The sequence below is a fragment of the Euprymna scolopes genome, chromosome 11 (assembly GCF_053919585.1).
Source record: "Euprymna scolopes isolate OS-2025 chromosome 11, ASM5391958v1, whole genome shotgun sequence".
NCBI lineage: Eukaryota > Metazoa > Mollusca > Cephalopoda > Sepiida > Sepiolidae > Euprymna > Euprymna scolopes.
This window is the reverse complement of record NC_136492.1, coordinates 18,673,087-18,694,684: the sequence shown is the minus strand read 5'-3', so window position 1 is coordinate 18,694,684 and position 21,598 is coordinate 18,673,087. Positions and strand designations below refer to the sequence as shown.

General features: G+C 34.8%; 1 protein-coding gene and 1 long non-coding RNA gene across 4 annotated transcripts in view; one reads left to right on the top strand and one right to left on the bottom strand.

Moving 5' to 3' along the window:
• The window catches only part of LOC145287786 (uncharacterized), a 70,543-nt gene extending 64,280 nt beyond the window's left edge, over window positions 1-6,263 (bottom strand). Inside the window, exon 1 of the long non-coding RNA XR_013869198.1 lies at window positions 6,126-6,263. This is a non-coding gene — a long non-coding RNA (uncharacterized LOC145287786). The remainder of the gene's footprint in view (window positions 1-6,125) is intronic.
• Window positions 1-21,598, top strand: part of LOC145287785 (uncharacterized) — a 475,330-nt gene that overhangs the window by 346,120 nt on the left and 107,612 nt on the right. Inside the window, exon 1 of one of the 3 annotated variants that reach the window (XM_080135610.1) lies at window positions 7,141-7,332. The exons of the other annotated variants lie outside the window; for them this stretch is intronic. Coding sequence (XP_079991736.1) covers window positions 7,287-7,332 — 46 coding nt within the window. The 5' untranslated portion in view covers window positions 7,141-7,286. Of the gene's footprint in view, window positions 1-7,140; window positions 7,333-21,598 lie in introns of those variants that run through there. 3 annotated transcript variants of the gene reach the window in all.

Here is a 21,598-nt window from a genome sequence, read left to right as displayed (position 1 = left end):
AATTTTGTACAAACATTAGTCATGGTGAAAGTAAATTTTTCACTCGTGGAGGGGGACCCCGCATGCTCTTTTTTTTTTGTTTGTTTCCCCCCCCCAAAAAAAAAAACATTAATATTTAAACCCACTTAAATCCGTTTAATTCATGTCCATGGATCGTCTCTTGTTATCAAATTAGTTCACGACTTAGAATTTCTCTAAAAAAAAAAAATAAACATTTATTTCCCACGCATCAGTTCTTGCCAATCAGATTCTCTGATAAACTCGATCTCAAAAAAGATGTGCTTGTTGACTCACGTTTACAACATAAAAAAACAACTAAACTTGATAGTTTTAGATACATTTACTTGCTTAGCAAAGAAGAGGAGGACGATTGACACAAGGTTGTTGTTTTTTTTTTTTATGTTAGCATGAATATCACCTTGAAACGATTGAAATCCTACAAAGATCCTGATATTCTTATCTTGTCACTGTTAAAACTTTACATCTGTGCATGAATGTCTGAGATAGCAGGGGTGTGGGGAGTTGCGAATAACGTATGAAACTTGTAAATGATAACAGAAGTATTATAACTAACAGCGAGAGGAGAAAGAGTTAAGTTTTGGGTGCTTCTTCGGAATAAGAACGAAAATTAGAATATGGAGTTTCAATTAAAAGCAATGGTATCTACTTATTTTTCATGTCAGAAATTAGTAAAATATAAAAAAAAAAAATTACGAAAAATAACAAAGTAGAAAATTAATTATTAATGGAAATAGTTTTCGAAAATAATTGCAAGTTATACTTGAATAATAAACAATAAACAGGGGTGGTAATTGCAGTCTGTCTTGTTATATTCCCGCCCCTTAAAAAAAAAAAAAAAAAAAAATAGCTGATGAATGAATCGTGAAATCATGTTTTATGCAGTAATATCATTGCTTTTAGTCGAAATTGACATAAAAAAATAAGTAGGTAAAATTGTTTTTTTAATGGAAATTCAATTTTACGGCTTTCGATTTTCATTCTTATTTCGAAGAAGCGCCAAGTTTTGTTAATATTTTGAAATTTCATATGTTTATGAAACTCATATGACGTCATAATAAACTCTCTCTTTCCCCCTCCCACCCTTTCTACGTCCGCCCTCTCTTTCTACGTCTCTCTCTACGCCCCCCTCTCTTCTTTCGCCCCCCACCCTCAACGTTGTCCCCTCCTTTTGTTCACTCCCTCACTTTCTCGACGTTCGCCCTTCCCCAACGCAATTATTTTAGGTTGCATAGCTTTTGATGAAATGTTTATTTATTATTATGAAATGTTACTTAATATTTATAAAAAACAGTTTGAACTTATTATAATCGTTGAAAAGAATTTATTTACCCCCCCCCCTAAAAAAAACAAAAAAAACAAAACAAACCAGGCTTAAAATATAACCATGAATCAACACTGGTTCAAATTCTTTGGCTTAACATTCACATAAAAAATGAATTGGAACAACTATATTGAAGACATTGGCAAGGCTGCTGCAATGTAGATTAGCTCCCTCTACCGTGCTAGAAAAATACTCACATCTGACAGTATCTCTACAAAGCCACCATTCGCCGATGCATGGAGTATTGTTGCCACATCTGGGCTGCTGCATCTACAACTACTTTCTTCCTTTTAGACAGAATCCCCACCCCCTAAAAATATCTCTCTGATAATAGGTCCCACACTATTAACTAAGCTCCAACCCCTGTCCCATCGCTGCAATGTTGCATTCCTGTATCTGTTTTATAAGTAATTTAATAAAATATGCTCTGACGAACTCGTAGCAATTGTGCCTCCTTAATGTAAATATTTCGGATTAATTTGTTTAGCAGTTAAATCCAATATATTCACTGTAGAGACTCCTAAATGTTGAAAAGTCCTCACCCCGCTTTTAACAAGGGAGTTATCAATTATCAAGGCCCTAAGATCACTTGAGGATGAGGGTTTAGAAGTGTACGGTGGTTACTGAGACAACAACATAATGATCCTTAGTGGTGGAAATTAGGTAGAATTTGATTAAGAAGACGGTTCAACAAGAACTTGTTTACATTGGACTTGAAGACGACAGTGTTTTGATCAGTAGAACAGTTCCACAGTCGGGCAGTTTTAGGAAATAAATTTTGTTCATGGAATTTGTGCTTAGATTCAGGCACAGACAGAATGGAGGAAATTGTTAACAGTGGTTGTAGCTTGATGAGTTGTTTTTTTTTTTTTTTTTTTTTTTTAAATTTTCACTCTAAACAAGGCACAGTGCCACTTTGATGTTGGGGGCTACTATCAGGGACATTAGTTGCAGGGTTACTATGTAGGGAGTTGAGCAGTAAGATGTCTGTTCACATTACACTTGAACTTCTGCATGTCAGTACAGTTGAGGAAGCAGGAACCCGGAAGGGAATTCCAAAGTCTAGCAGTTCTGTGGGAAGAAATTATTAGAGTAGAAGGCTTTCTTACATCTAGGGATCTCTACAGTGCTGCTTGTCGGGGTTGACGGGGGTACAAGGGCTTGTAGTTCTTCAGAGCATCCATCATTAAAATATTTCTAAAACAGGCAGAGGGATGCAACATTTCCTCTGTGGGACAGCGGTTGAAGCTTAGGTGACGGTTCAGGACCTATCGGATTGGCGACTTTCTTTCGAACCCTCTCCTGGAGTGAGAGAGACTAGCAGCAGATGCACCAGCTCAATGCGTGAAGGGGCATTTCTACCGTAATAATGTCCTCCCTCGCACTGCTAAACTAGAATTCTCTCTATGCTCCTATTTACTTGCCTCCTCATGAGGGCAGAGTTAGACATGAGGTTGTTTTATTTTAATGTGGGGCAAATCCAGTTCCCCAAAAAGAGACACTCTGGATAGGAACAAAAATAAAACTTGTCTCAGTCATGAAGGATTTCTCTCCCACTGACTGAGGATAGAAGAGGTGAAGTGCAGCATCAGAACAGAAACTACACTTTGATCTTGTTTATATATTTTATTGAGAAAGAAAAAATTGAACATAAAAAACGTACAAAAAATTCAATTCAACAAAATTAGGCACAAGGCCCTACAAGAAATTGGGAGGGGGAGGGTACAGGGTCTTTTTGACTACGTAACAGATGAGACTTTGAAGTCTTACTCTTGACTGGCAACATTTACCAAAATACCTCAATCACTCTGTGGATCCTAATCTAACTAATAACCCCAGCGTTCAATGTAAAATTTAACTATGTACAATTTGTATATTCATTTCTGTATGTTGTGTGTGCATTTTTTTTTTTTTTTCTTTTTTTGTGTGTGTGTGTGTGTGTGTATGTGTAAGAAAATAAAGTTCGATTTCATTAGAAAGAGTTCTTGAATTAATTGGCATAAAATGTTCGTGGAGTGGGAAAAAACTAATGAAAATGTTCATTTCAAAAAAAAGGAGAAAACTACTAATGTGTTGTTAGTAAGACCCCCCTGTACTATTCTATGTGGCTAGATCCCCCACTGTTTTCCGGGGAACCGAAAACAAGCAGAGCATCCCTAATGGGGTTTGGGGAAGTGGCCTTAATGGAGGTGGGAGAAAATAAAGCAACGGGTGGAGGGGGTAGGAAGGTGACCTCTGAGTAGGGGGATGACCGGGGGCATCAGAAAATAAAGATGAGGAGCAGGGGGGTTGGGCAGACTCAGAGGTTCTCTAATACCAAAAAATAAAATCAGGAACAGGATCTCATTTGTACCACCAGTCAAGAGTTACTTTACTGAACTTATAATGCTAACCTAGGCGGGATGGGTTCCGTAGGACCCAGCACCGCCCATGCCATGCCTAAGGAGGGAACACGTATTGAAACTTGGCTCCTCGACGGATGCACAAACTAGTGCTGTGCACCCACCTCTTGTCAAATTCCACTCTAGGCAACCTCTTCCAATCGCATCTGATCTTTACTTTAAGCAAATGTTTAAAGTAAACGATCAGATCCCGATCAGGAACAGATGTCCCTTCGTGGACCAACTTGAGGCGCGCGATCCAAATGGTCATGCGCGCTACTGCTAGGATCGCCAGGAAAACCAAACTTTCCTCCCTGGGGAACGGCGGCTCCATGTTGTACACAAAAGTTCCTACGTCGAGATCGAGCAGACACTCGGCATCGATGCGAGCTGTTACCCCCTCGACGTACTTTAATAGGGGCTGTATCCGGCTGCAACTAAAAAACGCGTGCTCGATTGTTTCGGGCTCGCGTTCGTCACACCACGGACAGAAGCGGCTGGTATGTTCTTTATACCGGAAAAGTACGTCGAAGAGGGGCAGCGCATTTCGGACCAGTCGCCAAGTCAGGGAGAATTCCGAGTTATTCAGAACCTCCCGTCCCGGCGCCCAACGCCATTGAGAACGGACAACCTCCATCGACCATCCCATCCGCCTACAAAGTGGATCCTTCGCGGTCCCCTCCACTAAATCCCGATACAGTTTCTTCCTTGGCTGATCGAGGACATTGGTCCCCGGCAAAGCTCTAAGAGCGGTTCGGCATTCGGAGAAGAACTTGGACTCCCCCTTCGGTCTACGACGACCTTCTACCGAAGGGTTGGGTTTGAGATTGGGAAACGAGTTCTCAACCACAGGGACCCAAGGAGCGTCTCCTTCAAGCGAACGACCCAGGAAAGCCAATCTCTCGGCGTTTCTATGACACAAGAGACTGGGCTGACCCAGGCCTCCCTCGCTCGGACTTTGAACACAGACCTCTCTGCAGACATAATGCTTACCCTCGTTCCACAAAAGTGAATCGAGGCGCCCTTGTAAGCGGGTTAGTCGTTCTGCAGGGAGAGGAAGTACAGACAAACGGTAAAGGATGAGCGGAAAGACGTATGTAGCACACGCCTCCGCCCGACCCTTCAAGGACAATTTCCTTCCAATCCAAGTCTTTACTGACGATTTGACCTTAGACTGTACTTCCGACCAATTCTTTTCCAGCTGAAGTCCCGGTCCAAACCAGACACCGAGAATGCGGACCGGTCCATCGGTCCAGCTGAAAATACCTGGAAGCGAGTTTACCCCGGTCCAGGCCCCCAACCGCAGGCCAACAGACTTGCTACGGTTGAAGATGGCCCCTGTTACTTCTTCGTATCGAGCGAGCGCCTCGACCACCGCTTGAACGTCTGTGAGGCAAGACACGAACACGGTGACGTCATCGGCGAACGCGGAAACCCTGGCTCGTGTGCCTCCAGGGAGAGCTATTCCGCGCAGGACTGGTGTAGCCGCCTCGTCCCTTAACTTGCGAAGGAGGGGTTCCAACGCCAGGACATACAACAGAGGCGACAGCGGACAACCCTGTCGCACCGACCGAGAGACAGCGAATGACTCCGACAGCTTACCGTTGATCTGCACCGCTACCGTCGGCCTGTCATACAGAACAAAGATCCACTTGCGGAAGTCCGGATTAAATCCGGCGGCCTCTACACTTTGATCTTGACCCGATGTTTCCTGCTTCGCTGACTGTACTAATCTAAAGAACTGGTGCGTCTGCTACTAGTCTCTCGCTCCTAGACAAGGTTCAAAAGAGAGTCGCCAACCTGGTAGGTCCTGAACTGTCATCGACGAAATGTTGCATCTCTCTGCCCGTTCTACAAGTATTTTAATGGCGAATGCTCCGACGAACTGCAAGCACTAGTACCCCTTCGACGTAAATACCCCAACAAACCCGACAAGCAGCTAAATCCCACCCCTACACAGAGATCCCTAGATGTAAGAGAGCTTTCTACTCAAGTAGTTTCTTCCCCAGAACAGCTAGGCTTTGGAATTCCCTTCCGGGCCCCTGCTTCCCCAACTGTACTGACATGCAGAAGTTCAGGTGTAATGTGCACATGCATCTTGCTGCCCAAACTCTCTACATAGTACCCCCTGTAGCCTAGGTCCCTGATGGTAGCCCCCTACATCAAAGTGGCAATGTGCCTTGTTTGGGATGAAAATGTAATTTTAAAAAAAAATGTAGAGTGGACAAACATCTTGTTGATCAACTTCCCACATAGTGTCCTTTTGCCGTAAATATGGTCCCACATACGTCCAAAGTGGCTATAGCCTTGTTTTGGGGTTAATATAAATAAATAAATACGGCGACCGTTTTCTATTTTACCGTGGTGACGGTATTCCCTCTACCCCCGCTCTCTGCACTCACCTTTTCTAGGGAGACCCATCAGAAAACGATATCCAATAGCGTAGACAGCCCAGTAACTTGTATATTAATTTATAAAGTTTTCTCTCTCTCTCTCCCTCTCGGTGTTTTTGTTTTATGGAATTACAGTGAATATGTTTTCATTGTCTGCGTTGTGCGTATATACGTGTGGCGACGTATTTCACCTTGGTACCAGTCGGAACGAATGGTTGGGGGTGTGGAGTGAATTACAGATAATACGTTATGCAACCCCCCCCCTCTCCACCCACCCACCCACCTACCATTCTTAACAAGTGGCAGCCGAAGAACTAGTGTGGGAGAAGGGGAGTAAATGGATTGGAATATAGGGGGGAGGGATGTGGTGTTGGTGTAGAGTTTGTTGGGGTGTGTATGTATGTATGTATGTATGTTGATATGTAATGACAACCCTTGAAGCTTCTATTTTATTTGTTTATTTATTATATATATAAATAGGTCACCCTGTTGGGACAGTCCGTTGGCAAGCCGGGGCACTGGACTTAAAAAAAAAAAAAAAAAATGAGGACGGGGGTGGCGGGTTGGTTGGAGGGTCTATTTGCAAGAAGACAGAGTGAGAGATAGTCAGTACCGCTCGCTCTGCTCCTCCTGGCTTGAGCTTGATTCGATATTCACGATAAGACCTTTTTTCAAGCTGTCATAACTTATTAACTTTACCTGTATTTCTTTCTTTTTTTAAAAAAAAAAAAAAAAAAAGGAAAAAAAAAAAAAAAAAAAAAGGTAAATTCAACTTCCGGATTCTTTCCAATTACAACCAAGGGACGAAATATATATTTAGATTATTATTATTTTAATTTTTTGTTTGCGGTGTGAAAGTTGAGATTTTTCACATTTGAAGAAGTACTCAAGGCGGAACAAAAATATTGTTTTTTTTCCTTTATGAGAAAGAAAAAAAAAACAAAAAAAAAACACAAAAAATTTGGTCTCAACTAAGTGAGTTTTTGTTGCGTTTATTTCCTTCAACAAATGAATCAATGGATCCTCTACTTCCAACCGGCAAAATGACAGCATAAATGATTCTCCTGTCGTGCCCTCGTATCCGTTTTCTTTTCTTTTTATTCTTAAATATTCTCTTCGGATATATATCTTGTCTACCTGTTTCGTTCTCTCGTACGCGCCCTCGCTTAAATGGGGACAACATTCCTCCAGTGGTATATCCAATATGCTTGTGAAGGTATGTACCCTCCCCCTCTTTTCTTGGTTTCTTAATTTAATTCTATTTTTTTCCTGCTTTGTGGTGAATAATGTGTCCATCCGTATGCGGGATTGCGGGGGCGGGGGTGTCTTGGACTAAGCTTTTTAATATGCGTGTTTCAATCTTGTTAATGAATCGTGTGATGATAACAACAGAACAACACGTTTCTATTTATTGGTCGAGTTTTCTTTCTTTTTTTTCTTCTTTTTTTTGCGTTTAACCTTAAGCCGGATCTTTAATACAACAGGTGCGCGTAAGAAAATGAGCAATTTCGTTTGTTTTCGCAGCGTAATACTTGATTTAAACTTCAGTTTTCAAGAAAAAGAAATCGGGGCATTTATTAGTTTGGACAACAAATTGAAAAACATGGTAAAAAGACATAAAAAATAAATAAATAAAAAAAAACAAAATATTGATAGAAATCCACCCAATAAGTGTCACAGTCACACTGTCACAGCACACTTATTGGGTGGATTTCTTTCAATATTTAGTTTATTTTTCCAGTTTGGAAAAATACAGCATGTTTGGGGTCGACCATGTTGTTATCTGTTTAAATTACTAATTCGACACTAGTTTTTTTTTGTTTTGTTTTGTTTTTTTTTGTTTTTTTTTAACCGAATAAAAGCTTTAAAATATGTTAAAACACACAAAACTTATCCAGGTAGGTAGAAGAGTAACTTATCTTGCTTTTGGTAACATTTATTTATTTATTTTCGGCCCGTTCTTTCTTTTTTTTGCCGTTTGTTGGCTTCTCTGCTAAATACCCAATAAATGTTACCAAAGGCAAGATAAGTTACTCTACCTGGATAATTGTTTGGCGTTTTAGATTATTTTAAAGTGTTTATGGCGATGCAAAAGAATAGGCGACTCGAAATCCGCAGCAAACAATGTCAGATAAAAGAAAATATTTTATTTTTCTAAAAAGAAAAAAATATTTCATTGAGTAGTAAGGGTCTGTCAAACGATTGTGAAAAATGGACCGCATGTTTCCGTGACGTCAGATTTGTGTTAACTATACAGACTATAGAAAAGCAGAAGCGACTTAATGATTTTTTAAAACCTTTGTTTATCTTCTTCAAACTGCAATTAATAATTAATCTTTGTTATAATTTTGTTAGGTTTTAAGATTTACACAGTTTAACTATTAATAATAATATAAACATTTGTATATTAAATATGAAATACGGTTTTACTGAATGTTCATTTGGTTACCTACGGGGTTCCATATTTTTTTCGGTAAAAAGAGACAAATAAAATATGAGAGGGGGGGGGGCTACAAAATGCTTAATATTTGTGCAATAATATTTTTAAATTGGTTTTAATCTAGCGATAAAATAGCCGACAAGAGTCATGTTTATATTAAAACTTAATATTAAAAAAAAATTAAACAATTAATTAAAAATCTATGTTGTAACGGAACATTTTGAAATAATGGAATTTTAATCATTTTAAAATTAATTTTTAGTGAATTTCTTTTTCTTGGCAATTCAATTGATTATAGTATATATTAATTCGAAAAAACGCTATTTAAAAAAAAACATTAAATTTATATCATTTTTTTTACTTGCAACTTCAAGGTAATTTTTTGTTCAATATGTGTATTTAAATTTTAAAAATAAATGTTTTATTTATTTGAACTCTTATGTTTCATAATAAATTGAAATATCAATAGATTTAAATATATTTTTGTTAAAATTTCGAAAGAATAAATATGGGGGTGCATGCTCATGCACGCACTAAAAAAAATATTTCCCCATGTATATTTTACGGAAAATGCATTTTATCTGTAATTTCATTATAAAACGGATAAGTATCGAAAATTTCACGAAAATCTGACCATTAGTTGATTTTTGCTAGATTTATTAAACACGGGTATGTTTTCACGTTCGAAATGCTTACTACATGGGAACGTTATTTTAAAGCGCCAATTATGTACCTATTTACTATGCCTCCCCACGGGACAGAGTTAGACACCAGGGTCGTTTTTTAACGTGGAGAAAAGGTACAAAAATAAAAATTGTCTCAGTCGTGAAGGATTTAAAACACGATTTTCGTCTCGCAATTTCATTATTTTCGTACAATGAAAAAAAATTTTTTTTTAATTATTACTAGTTTATTTTGCCCTTCTTTTAAATTGTTACAAAAGTTATATTGATAATATTAATTTATAATAAAGTTACATCGTTTTACATATGGGGGGGGGGTAATTATGTGTTGACTTTTGGTTAGTGCCTATTGAGTAGTATATTTTTATAATACTAAAACAAATTTAAAACAATGGAGTAATAACATTTTATTTATTTTATGCAAAAATAATTGTATATGAGAAATTTTTATCTGACACTGTTTGCTGCGGACTTTGAGTCGCCTATTCTTCTGCATCAGTGCATCATTTATTTAATTCGGATGACAATCTGTCATCTTTGGCGTCTCAATAATCGTTCAAAAATAAAATAACAAAAAATGAAACAAAATACTGATTATAATCCACCTAATAAATGTCAGTGTTTTTTTTTTTTTTTTTTTTTTATTGAATGTGATCCTGTCGGTATTTTTTATTTTGGAGTTTTAAGCGATTATTGACACTCCAAAGATGACAGTCTCATGTCCGCCATTTTATTCTCGTCTTAACTTAGAAACTAGTGTGTTTCGAATAAAGAAACACTTAAAAAATATTTACACAAAAAAAAATTCATCCAGGTAGTTAGAGTAATTTATCTTGCCTTTGGTAACGTTTATTTATGTTTCTTGATCACGTTTTTTTCGTTTTGCTATCTGTACTGCAAAATATCCGAAAATTATTTCCGTTTAGTTTTAAAGTCTTAGAATTTTTTCGGAGGGTTACTATGTAAGTTGTGAACGCATGTCAGCTTTGTAATTTCATTTTTGGTGCTTATGCAATGCAATGCACTTATGTTACCGTAATAATAGTATTTTCAAGTTAAATTGAGGTTTTACGATATCTTTTATTATTATTATTATTATTAAATTGTCAGGTGAAAGTACAGAATAGTTACAAAAATACCCTTCTCTTCCCATGTTAAGAATAGCTTTCTAAATATTAACGTTATTTCAGCACGATAACATAAGTGCATAAATTACCTTTTTTACATCTCAAATCAGTATGTGTGTTTCTGGCTTCTATGTGACTTTCTGCTAACCTGGCAGGATAATATGGTGAACAAACATATACCACACTGTCCCTCAAAGGAGGAGATAATTACTGAGACGATGGTATCATGACACCCCCCTCCCCTCTAAAGATGCTTGGAAAGATGATATAACAACAGAACAGACAGAACACTCCCCATCAAGATGATCATGAAAGGATGGTAGCATGAGGAAAATCATATACTACTATGCTGCCCCATCAAAAAAGACAAGAGGTAATACCTGGGAGGATCGCTTCCTTTCCTCCCTTGCGAGTATGACATCATAACAACAAAACAGACACTACACCACACCACCCACCACACACATTCACATGAAAAAAAAAATGATGGTAATCCCTGGGACGATGGTCTTATGATGACAATTACTTCTCACTTCTACTTAAACATTTTTAAATTTTTTTATATTTTATTTATTTATTTATTTTATTTTATTTATTTATTTATTTTTTTTTTTAAGTTGTAGCCATAAAAATCGTATTTTTATAGCTCCTTGGCTAGGATCAAAGTTTTGTACAAAAAAAATATAATTTTGAAAAAATAAAATTTTCAACAAATTTTAGCTTATTCTGGGCAAATGTGGTGTTGTGGTGACCGAAATGATTCCAGTTAAGAATAGCATGGACATTTGTATCACTTTTAGACCAGGGATCTCTAAAGTTTTCAAACGGAGGCATATTGCTGACTTTTTAGAACTACACAGGTCAAAATTTAAAAAGAAAAAAAAAAAAATCACATGAACATATTTTATACTGTTTTGCTTTTCAGTTTTGCTTTTTAGTGAAACTGGTTCTCCAAAATCTCATTCTTTTAATCATTTTCTGAAGAAAAAAAAAACAACAACAACAACAACAAAAAACACCCCCGCACTATTTCGCACATTTCTATTTTAAAATTTTTTCCTGCATATTTCTACATTTTCCATAAGAGCTCCACAGGCCAGATTAAAGACCTTAGCAGGCCTGAGCTGGCCCGCAGGCTGTAGTTTGGAGACCTCTTTAGACAAAGGATGACCCACTTTTTACCCACACTTCTGAATTTCAATTTTTTTTTTTAATGTAATTTTGAAAAATATTTTCTGCTAATATTTCCAAAGTGTAGTATCTGTTTTCAACAACTCAGCAAAAACAGACGTTTTACTATTGATAAAAAAGAAAATCCAACAATGCAAAATTTCAACTGTATATTACAGAATATTAGAGGCTATTTATGGAATAAATATGCAAATTAAGAAGACCTAGAGGTGTTTTTTGGGGTGTTTAATATAGAACTATAGTGATTGGTTATATATATATATATATATGTGTGTGTGTGTGTATGGCATTTTAGTGTCATATATACGGTATTTCGAAATCTTATGTCGTGTTATAGAATAAATTAAGCACAAGCGGTTTTGATGTTGATAGGATAGATAAAAACGTTCTCGTTTATTCATTTATATTAATCAGATATAATTAAAAATGCAACAACGTAAAGAATGAAACAAAAATATTAAATTGTATTTAAAAAAAATAATAATTATGAAATTAAATCCACCAGAATGAATTTCGTTTTTATTGTAAACAAGGCAGTTATTAACATTTTTTAATGGAAAAAGAGACTGAATTATCCTGTAACTCTTTAAAGTAAAAAAAAAAAAAAAAAAAAAAAAAAAAAAAAAAAATGTAAACATTTTTTTATAGCATTTAATCTGTTGAATGGAAAGTTCTTTAAACTGACTTTAAAATTCTGAGTAAATCCTCATATATCAAAGGATTGGAAGTTTTGGAAGTTTTTTTTTTTTTTTTTTTTTTACATACAATAATTTTCTAAATAGAAATTAAAGCATTTTATGACAGTTTGGTTTGTTTAATAATTTAATTGGCAGACCTGTATGAGCGTGCTCACCCCCTAAAAATGTGTGTTTTTCACCTTTTAAGTTTTTTTTTTTCCGACGGTTATCATATATTACAGACTTTATAATCATATTAGCAGAAAAAATTTGGAAAAAAAAAATATTTAATGACTTTATATTATGTATAAATATATACAATTGCAAACATTAATTCTAAGTTTTTATATAATTCTCAAAGTTAAATTAAATGGCGGAACTGTACGAAGGTGTGCACCTCTTAAAAATGCACGTTTTACACCCTTTTTTTAAGTTTTTTTTTTTTTTTTCTTTTCATAACGATTATCATAGATTAGACTTAACTATCATATTAGCAGGAAAAAAAAATATTTAATGACTTTTTAGAAGGGGTTCACTTTCTCGTTTTAACGTCCTAATCACGTGACACGTCGATAAAGAAATGGACAGTAAGTCGGGTAACAACGAAGTAGAACGTTATAACGAGAAAGTGAACCCCCTTCTAAAAAGTCATTAAATATTTTTTTTTCCTGCTAATATGATAGTTAAGTCTGTAATCTATGATAATCGCCAGAAAAAAAAAAAAAAAAATTAAAAAAAAAAAAAAACTTAAAAAAAAAGGGTGTAAAACGTGCATTTTTAAGAGGTGAACACCTTCGTACAGTTCCACCATTTAATTTAACTTTGAGAATTATATAAAAACTGAAATAGACTTTGCAATTGTATATATTTATATAGAAATATAAGAAATTTCTTTTCACATGAAGTCCATTTTTAAAGTCTAGAGTTGCTACATGCCCAAATAGTGACGCCATAAAATTCTTTCAGAAGTTGTGGGAAAAAGGAGTGTATGCTTTCTTTGCTGGACAATATTGTGTGTGCACACACAGGATGAAACAATAAAAGTGTCGCCCTAAATAAAACAACACTACAGTTTTATTTTAAAGCTTTTATTGAAAAAAAATCAATTCACATAACTTGATTATGTAATAGAGCTTATATTTATTCAATGTAGCTGCCTTCGGCCTCAATCACTGCCTTGATATGGGTCTGGAACTGGGAGCATGCCTTTTCCACAAGCACCGACTGGAGTTTGGTGAATACTTTGGCGGATGGCAGTAATCAGGCTGGCTTTGGTGTTGTGGGAGATCATGTTGGTGATGTTCTTGACGTATGACCAAACAAAGTAGTCGAGTGGGTTCAGATCAGGTGAGGAGGGGAGCCAATGAGAGAAGAGTACAAAGTCATAGCATTCCTTCTTAAGCTAAACCTGGGTCTTTTGGACTTGTGAGCCAGCGTGGAGTCCTGCTGCCACACTAAGGGTCTGCCAGTGGCCACCTGATTGCACCAAGGGATCACCACATTCTTCAGTGCATCCAGGTACACTTTAGTGTTGACTTTTAAGCCAACTTCAAAGATGTGAGGTGGCATGATGTGACCCTCACTTGAAACCACGCCGAAAATCATAACCATGACTGGAAACTTTGTTTTCATCATCCTGGGCACGTCCCTGTTATTCATCGCAATCCAGCGATGCATTTAGAGAGTGCTGGCAATGGTCGTGTTATAACTTGAATCGTTAGAGAGCATGAGTTATAGAGCAACACATTTCTGATCTTGCTCGTTGAACATTTTGTCATTTTCAGAAATAATAGGAGGCTCCTATCGCTCTTGAGATTTGTTCACAACTGGCCAACTAGTAGATGGTCTGCAACAAAAAAAGAAAACTGGTTTTCATCAAACGGAAACGGAATCATGTCTTTTCTATGGCAACAATTTTATCGTTCCACCCTGTAGATTACTAGCAAGCTGCTTGGTTTTGCCCAGTCATAAAATATGCTATTATATGATATTTTAATGTATGTAGATCTCATATTTATTATTATAGCATAAATTCGTTGTTGATTATTAGATTGTACCAAATATATAGTGTTATATAAAGGTTTTTCATTATTATTATTCTTGTTGTTATTAATAGTGAGAGTCTTAGAGTCTTATTGAGAGTTTTATTAAGAGGGATGTTGTTGTGTCTTAGAGAGAGAGATGTTGTAAGAGAGAGGGATATTGTTGTATGAGAGATTGTTGTTGTTCGTGTTATAAAGATATTCATATATATTAGAAATGTTCATACTTAGAAGTGTAGATATGAAGCTCTTTGAGTGAGGAGATGTATAGTTCACATTATAGATATGAGATGTGTATGTCAAGACATTTTAAACCACATGATATACAAGACATATAATAACAATTTTCACTTTACCTTTTGGTAGAATTACAACACAAAGACGACGTTTATAAAAACACATGATGGGTTTATTTCTTCTCACGACCGGCCGTGGTTTTCTGAGTCAAGAATTCAAAGCTTCACATATTAAGTTTCAAAAGTGACCATCTCGCTTCTAGACGTTCGAATGTCCATGTCTGGACTGTCGTCTGTCGTCCTCAAACTCTCTCTCTCCCAGTTTCTCTCAAGTTTCTAACTATATCTAGAACTTCCCATTTTCCATGACGTCATACACATGTTAAAACATGTGTCTTCTTTCACGTGTTCTGGACATGCATGTCCAAAACTTTTTCCTTTGTTTACAAAAGAAATTTTAACCTATATTCCCAGTAACCTATTTTTCCAATATGTTAAAAACATGTTTATTAAATTATCTTGTATAGTTGCATTCCTCAATTGAATTTTTCATAACAGAATTGACAATGCACATTCTTTTCTTGAAACTATTTTTCTCTAAGCTAAACAATGGTTTGTTTTACATTCCATTTTCTAATTCTCTCTCGTAATCTATTTCTAAACCTAATTTACGAGGTTCGAATTTTGTCTATTCTATTTCATTTTTATTTTAACTAAATCTCTCTATTTTTATACTTACATGAAAAGGGGGCAACCCTTATCATGTAACAATAGTAGTGATTTCTAAAGTAAAAAAAAAAAAAAAATTGACTTTAGTGATATCAGCAAGAATTGAAACCAAAACATGTTGTTTTCCGGCCTTATTCGTTACCATCTGAACCACAAACAGATGGAAACCAACATTAACATATAAATGTATATTTTCACATGCACAGAGAAGCACTTTAAATCGACTTAAGTCATCTAAGTTCCAATTTTCCCCCTTTAGCAGCTATTTTTACAGCTTAAATCCAAATAAAATTCGTTTCTCAGATCCGATTTCCTTACATATCAATTTTGTTGACCAAAAAGTTGACAGTTTGGTAGAGACCATTCCTCACCCAGTCAGTCATAGTCACTTATATATATATATATATTTATGCAGATATGTATAAACTTTGCTACACTGGCATAACAGTGTTTCAATCTGTAGTTATTAATAACTAAGATCTGCTCTGGCAAAATGTCTTTCATTTAAGTGTTCATACTGAAAATATATAGTGGTGCAAAAAAATAGGTATACTGCTGTGATGAAATAAGGGACAGGTTTTATCATAAAAACGAACGAATGTTGCTTAAACATGTAATCACAAGCACGATAATGATAACCCCTAATCATTCAGGTATTCAAATTTAAATGAAAGAATAAAGCGAAATGATTAAAAAGACGTACATTTTTATTTTAAAGTGTAAGTCCCTTTCACTTAATTTCACTGATGTGACATTACCGTATACCTACTTTTGAATATACCTACCCATCCCTATATATATATATATATATATATATATATATATATATGCATAGATCATTGCATAACGATTAGATCAGTGTCTGACTGACGTAAATGAACATTTAAAATTAAGATGTTTAAATTCAACGTTATTTCACGCGGTTAATGGTAGGTCTTCGCTAATCGAGCCAGAGATGTCGCGTGTTGCAGGGTTCAAATCGTTCGACTTGTATTAATCGTGGCACCCTGCACTGAAGATTCCCGAAAGGATGAAACACTAGTGTGTGTAGGTATTTAATTATTATAGTAAAAAATAATATGATATATATATATATATATATATATGTATGTATGTATGTATATATATATATATATATTGAAGCATATCTGATTGAACATGACTCGGTTCTTCTTTTTTCCGATTTTGTTGGCTATCTTTTCAATTCGCCGAGCAGTTTTTTGTTTTTTATTTCGGCTGGCATGTTGTATATTATGTCACCCAAAAGTTGTTCAGTGATATTCTTCTCAAGCGCTTTTTATCGGTACCTGTGATCGTTGTCCCTACCCATCCTGCACCCACTTTATAACCAATAAAATAAAAAAAACATATAAGCCTCAATAAAGAAAATGATAACAACGACAATTGCTCCTGACGATGATTGGATGTACCAACAGAAAGCGCTTGAGAAGAATATGGCTGAACAACAACTTTTGGGCGCCATTTTATACAACATGCCAGCCAAAATGAAAATGACCGCTCGTCGAATTGAAAAGATATCCAACAAAATTTGAAAAAAGAACTCTGTCATGTTCAATTAGACGTGCTTGAATAATGACTTGCTGCCAAAATGTACAGCTATATATATATATATATATATATATATATATATATATATATATATATATATATATATATATATATAAAGGCAATTAGTACCCTATGGTCTCTGAAACAGCTGGACTGATTTTTTTTTTTCTCATGAATATATTTTGTGTCTGGGAGTGTTCTTAAATAGGTTTCGTAGTATCAGAGTGCCTCTGGTAAGTATTTAAAATCGATAATTGAAAAAAATCTGATTAAAGAAAGAACAGTCTGATTTCGATTTTATACAGCCTGCACATCACAAGTGCATTTGAGAAATTTTATCACCACGCAAGCAAAAGGGCTCGGCGTAAAATATCCATAATAAGTTCTTTGATAAAACAGGAGTGCATTCAAAATGAATTTTTGTTTAGGGCACAATTGGACCATAATACTTGACTTTTGCATTTAAACCTTTAATTCAAGCCATAATATAAAAATAATTTTATAAAATCAACAGTAGATTCTCTATAGTTCAATGTAGACTATAATGTATTGTGAATTAAGTCGCTGTGAGTAGGTATATGAAGCTTACTCTCGATGCACCATGGTTGGTCTTAGACTAGAATCAATAGATTTGATTGAAAAAATGGGAGATTTCACTGATTTCAATGACTATAAAATTATTGGAACATTTGTTTATCGTCATTGAATCTCTGGCAACATCGGGTCTTCCTGCTAGTTTGTGTGTGTGTGCATATACACTTGTGCCCGATATTATTCATACCCCCCTTGAAAATTGAGTTTATTAGGTGTAACTTTTGTAAGAATTTATTGTTTACGTCCATATTGATACATATTCTTAATAAACCACTTCTGATCATTTTCGTCATTTTAAAATCTCGGGATACTTGTAATAAAAGAAATATACAGCTATTTATAAAATCTGCAATGTTCAAAAATAATCATACCCCCTTATTTTTTCAGTATTAATCGAGTTTCTGACTGTTTGTTTTCTGTTTGATTCTTATTTTGAATGCTTTTATACAACCTTTGATTAATTTCATTTCGTTTTTTGCATTTTTCAGAAATTAAAATGATATCAACTGAAAACCAATAAAAGAATAAAAATTATTAGAATGGGGAAGAAAAAAGAGCTTAGTAATGATCTTAGGACTAAAATTGTGAATTCACATAAGGATGGTTTAGGTTACAAGTCAATTTCCAAGAAATTTGAGGTCCCTACAGCAAAAGTACAGAGCATCATCAAAAAATTCCAGAGCCACCACACAACAAACAACTTGATTGGTAGAGGAAGGAAAAGGAAACTGTCTGCTAGAGCCACCAGGAATATTGTAAGAAGTGTTAATGCAAATCCAACCACCACTAATAAGGACATTTTAGAAAATCTGGAGTCTTCTGGCATAAAATATCAAGGCAAACATTGCAAAGGACTCTGCATGAAAATGGTCTGAAAGGAAGAAGACCAAGAAGGACTCCATTGCACACCGGAAAACACCTTGCAGCACGTCTAAAGTTTGCTAGGACCCATGTGAATTCTCCAGAGTCCGTTTTCTCAAGTATTTTGTGGACTGACGAAACAAAAATTGAATTGTTTGGCCATATGGATGCTTCTTACGTTTGAAGGAAGAAAGGAGAAGCTTACAACCCAAAGAACACCATACCCACGGTGAAACATGGTGGTGGTAGCCTAATGTTTTGGGGCTCCTTTTCGGCTTGTGGTCCAGGTAGTTTGGTCAAGATAGATGGAGCCATGAAGAAGGAGCAATATTTGGAGATACTCCAGAAAAACATTAGACAGGATGCGGAGAAGCTCCATTTAGGACCAAACTGGGTCCTTCAACAGGATAATGATCCAAAACATACTGCCAAAATAGTCAAGAAATGGTTTGAGGATAATCAAATTAATGTTTTGGAATGGCCTAGCCAGAGTCCCGACCTGAACCCTATCGAAAACCTCTGGCACATATTGAAAACTGAGGTTAAAAAGCGGAAACCTAGAAATTTGAGGGATTTGGAGAACTACTGCATTGAAGAATGGTCAAAAATCAGTGTTGATGCTTGTAAAAACCTTGTTGATAAATATCCCAAACGGTTACAGGCAGTTATTAAGAATAAAGGGCATGCTATTGACTATTAGTAAGAGAGGTATGAATAATTTTGAACTAGTGCCATTATTGTTTTTCTTTGTATAATGTTTCAAACTTGCATAATTTATTAATTTGTTGAGTTTAAATTAAATGCTTATGCTTGATTTATTGTTTGAAATCCCTTTAGTATTGTCTACCTTCTGGTTTGAGCAATATTCTTATAGAAATCTCAAAGATCCGAGGGGTATGAATAATATCGGGCACAAGTGTATATATATATATATATATATATATATAGGCAGCAAAAAGAAAGTGTGCACTTGTAATTTTTTCAAAAAATGCAAATTTAAGCTAAATTTAATGTAACTGTTTAAACAAACTATATCTCATTTGATTGGCCTTTTATTTTTCTATAATTTTACCTATTCATATTTGACTAAAATTTTTGGTAAAATTATAGAGGAATAAAAGGCGAATCAAATGAGGTGTAGGTTGCTTAAACAGTTACATTAAATTTAGCTTAAATTTGCAGTTTTTGAAAAAACTACAAGTGCGGACTTTCTTTTTGCCGGCACTGTGTGTGTGTGTATAAATATATATATATATATATATATATATATATATATATATATAAGTGTTAGAACAATTAATCAGAATCAGCAAAATCAGAACTTTTGGAGGTATCAGAATCAGTATTGGAATAAGAAAAATTTGAGCTAATTTTCAATGCCAAAAACGATTTTTTTTTTTTTTTTTTTTTTTTTTTTTTTTTTACAAATTAATCACCACTTGTTAAGGCCCAGAGGCACAGTTGTCAAGAGGACAATATCATAATAATCGTTAGAAGTGTAAATTTGGTAAATTGAATTACTTAAGGGGAACGGCTCAAGAAATTGTTTACACTTGAAGACAGCCATATTGTAGTCAGCTGAAAAGCAGGCAAACGGAAGAGAGTTCGACTGGTGTGCAGTTCTTAGAAAGCTTTATTCATGAAATCTACGTTTAGGTTTAGGCACAGATAAAGAGTGGGGGAAATTATTGATAGTGTTTACAGGCAGAAAAACGATATTGAATGTTAAATCTTGAAATGGAAATTCCTGGTAGTAAGGAGGTAAAGAGATTCATCACGTCTTGTGTGTATGTATATATATATATATATATATGTATATATATATGTATATATATATATGTATATATATATATAGGAAAAGAGGGTCAATAAAAACAAAGTAATGCGGTGCTCGGTGCTATGAGCATAGTGAAAAAAAAATGAATAGTGGTCCTCATTCAATCCCGAGCAACATCGGATTTTCTTGCTAGAAGTTAATTAGTGTAAAAATGAATAGTGGTCCTCATTCAATCCCGAGCAACATCGGATTTTCTTGCTAGAAGTTAATTAGTGTAAATAATAATTCAATAGTCAAACAATATGATAGTAAATAAATTTAACTAAAAATAATAATTTGATTACACAAAAAGGTGTAGTTAAAAAAATAAAAAAGCAAAACAAATTAAAACAGATTCCTGGGCAACGTCGGGTTGCAACAGCTGGTATAAGATAAATGTATTTGTTTCAAAATGAGTTAACAAAATACATATGAATTACAAGACCTGACTTCCGGTTGTATATAGCTATGTTCTAGTCCTGTTTGATACTTGCATAATTGGTTCTTGCCATCGGATCTTATGTGGCTCAGTAGACACATTTCATCCTGACCATGTGACTACATGGTCAGGATGAAATGAATCTAAGACGTTTGGCACCAACCACTTCTGCTAAGCACAATTCAAGATGGAGTACTCTATTAGCTCGGCCTTAAATTTTCCGCATCTGTCATAAATATGCTTGGACTAAATCGATCTCTCCAAAGAAATCTACTCACACAATCTGAAAATCTTTGCCATGAATGTGAATATATATATATATATATATATATATATATATATATATATATATATATATATAATATATATATACACAGACGCACACACCGTACTTTGGTGTAATTGTGCCAACTAAAAAAGGTGCTCTTTATATGCATGCTTGCTAAAAGAGCACTTTCAGTTAGTTGGCGCAATTACCCTAGACTTGGTGCAATTACCCCAAAGTACGGTATATATAAGTGATGGAACAATTCCAAAATTTTTCCCGATTCCAATACAGTAACCGATTTCGATTCTTTATAAATCTTTAAAGGTATTTAACTGTAGAGGTATTTTTCCCCGATTATCATAAAAACGTTAAATGTGCATATATTTTCTCAGGCAGAAAAACACGGTTGGGGTTATAGATTTTAGTTTTATTGGTAGTTTAAAATAAATATTTATTTTATTTTTACTGCCAGCAGTGGAAGTTTCTGTTTAAAACAAAATAAAAAAATAAATAAATAAAAAAGATAATTAAAGGAATCGTTTTTGGCATTGGAAAATATGCATATTGTTTCCTGATACCGGTATTGATTCAAAAGTTTTGATTATTCTGATTCCGATTAATTGTCTTAACATTAATATATATATATATATATATATATATATATATATATATATATATATATATATATATATATATATATATATATATATAGTGCAAAGTTTTTTTGAAAATTCAAAGACTCACGTTTTCTTTTTTATAACGTTCGTTTATTTCCTGGATTTTTCCATTACATCTGTTTCATTAATGAGT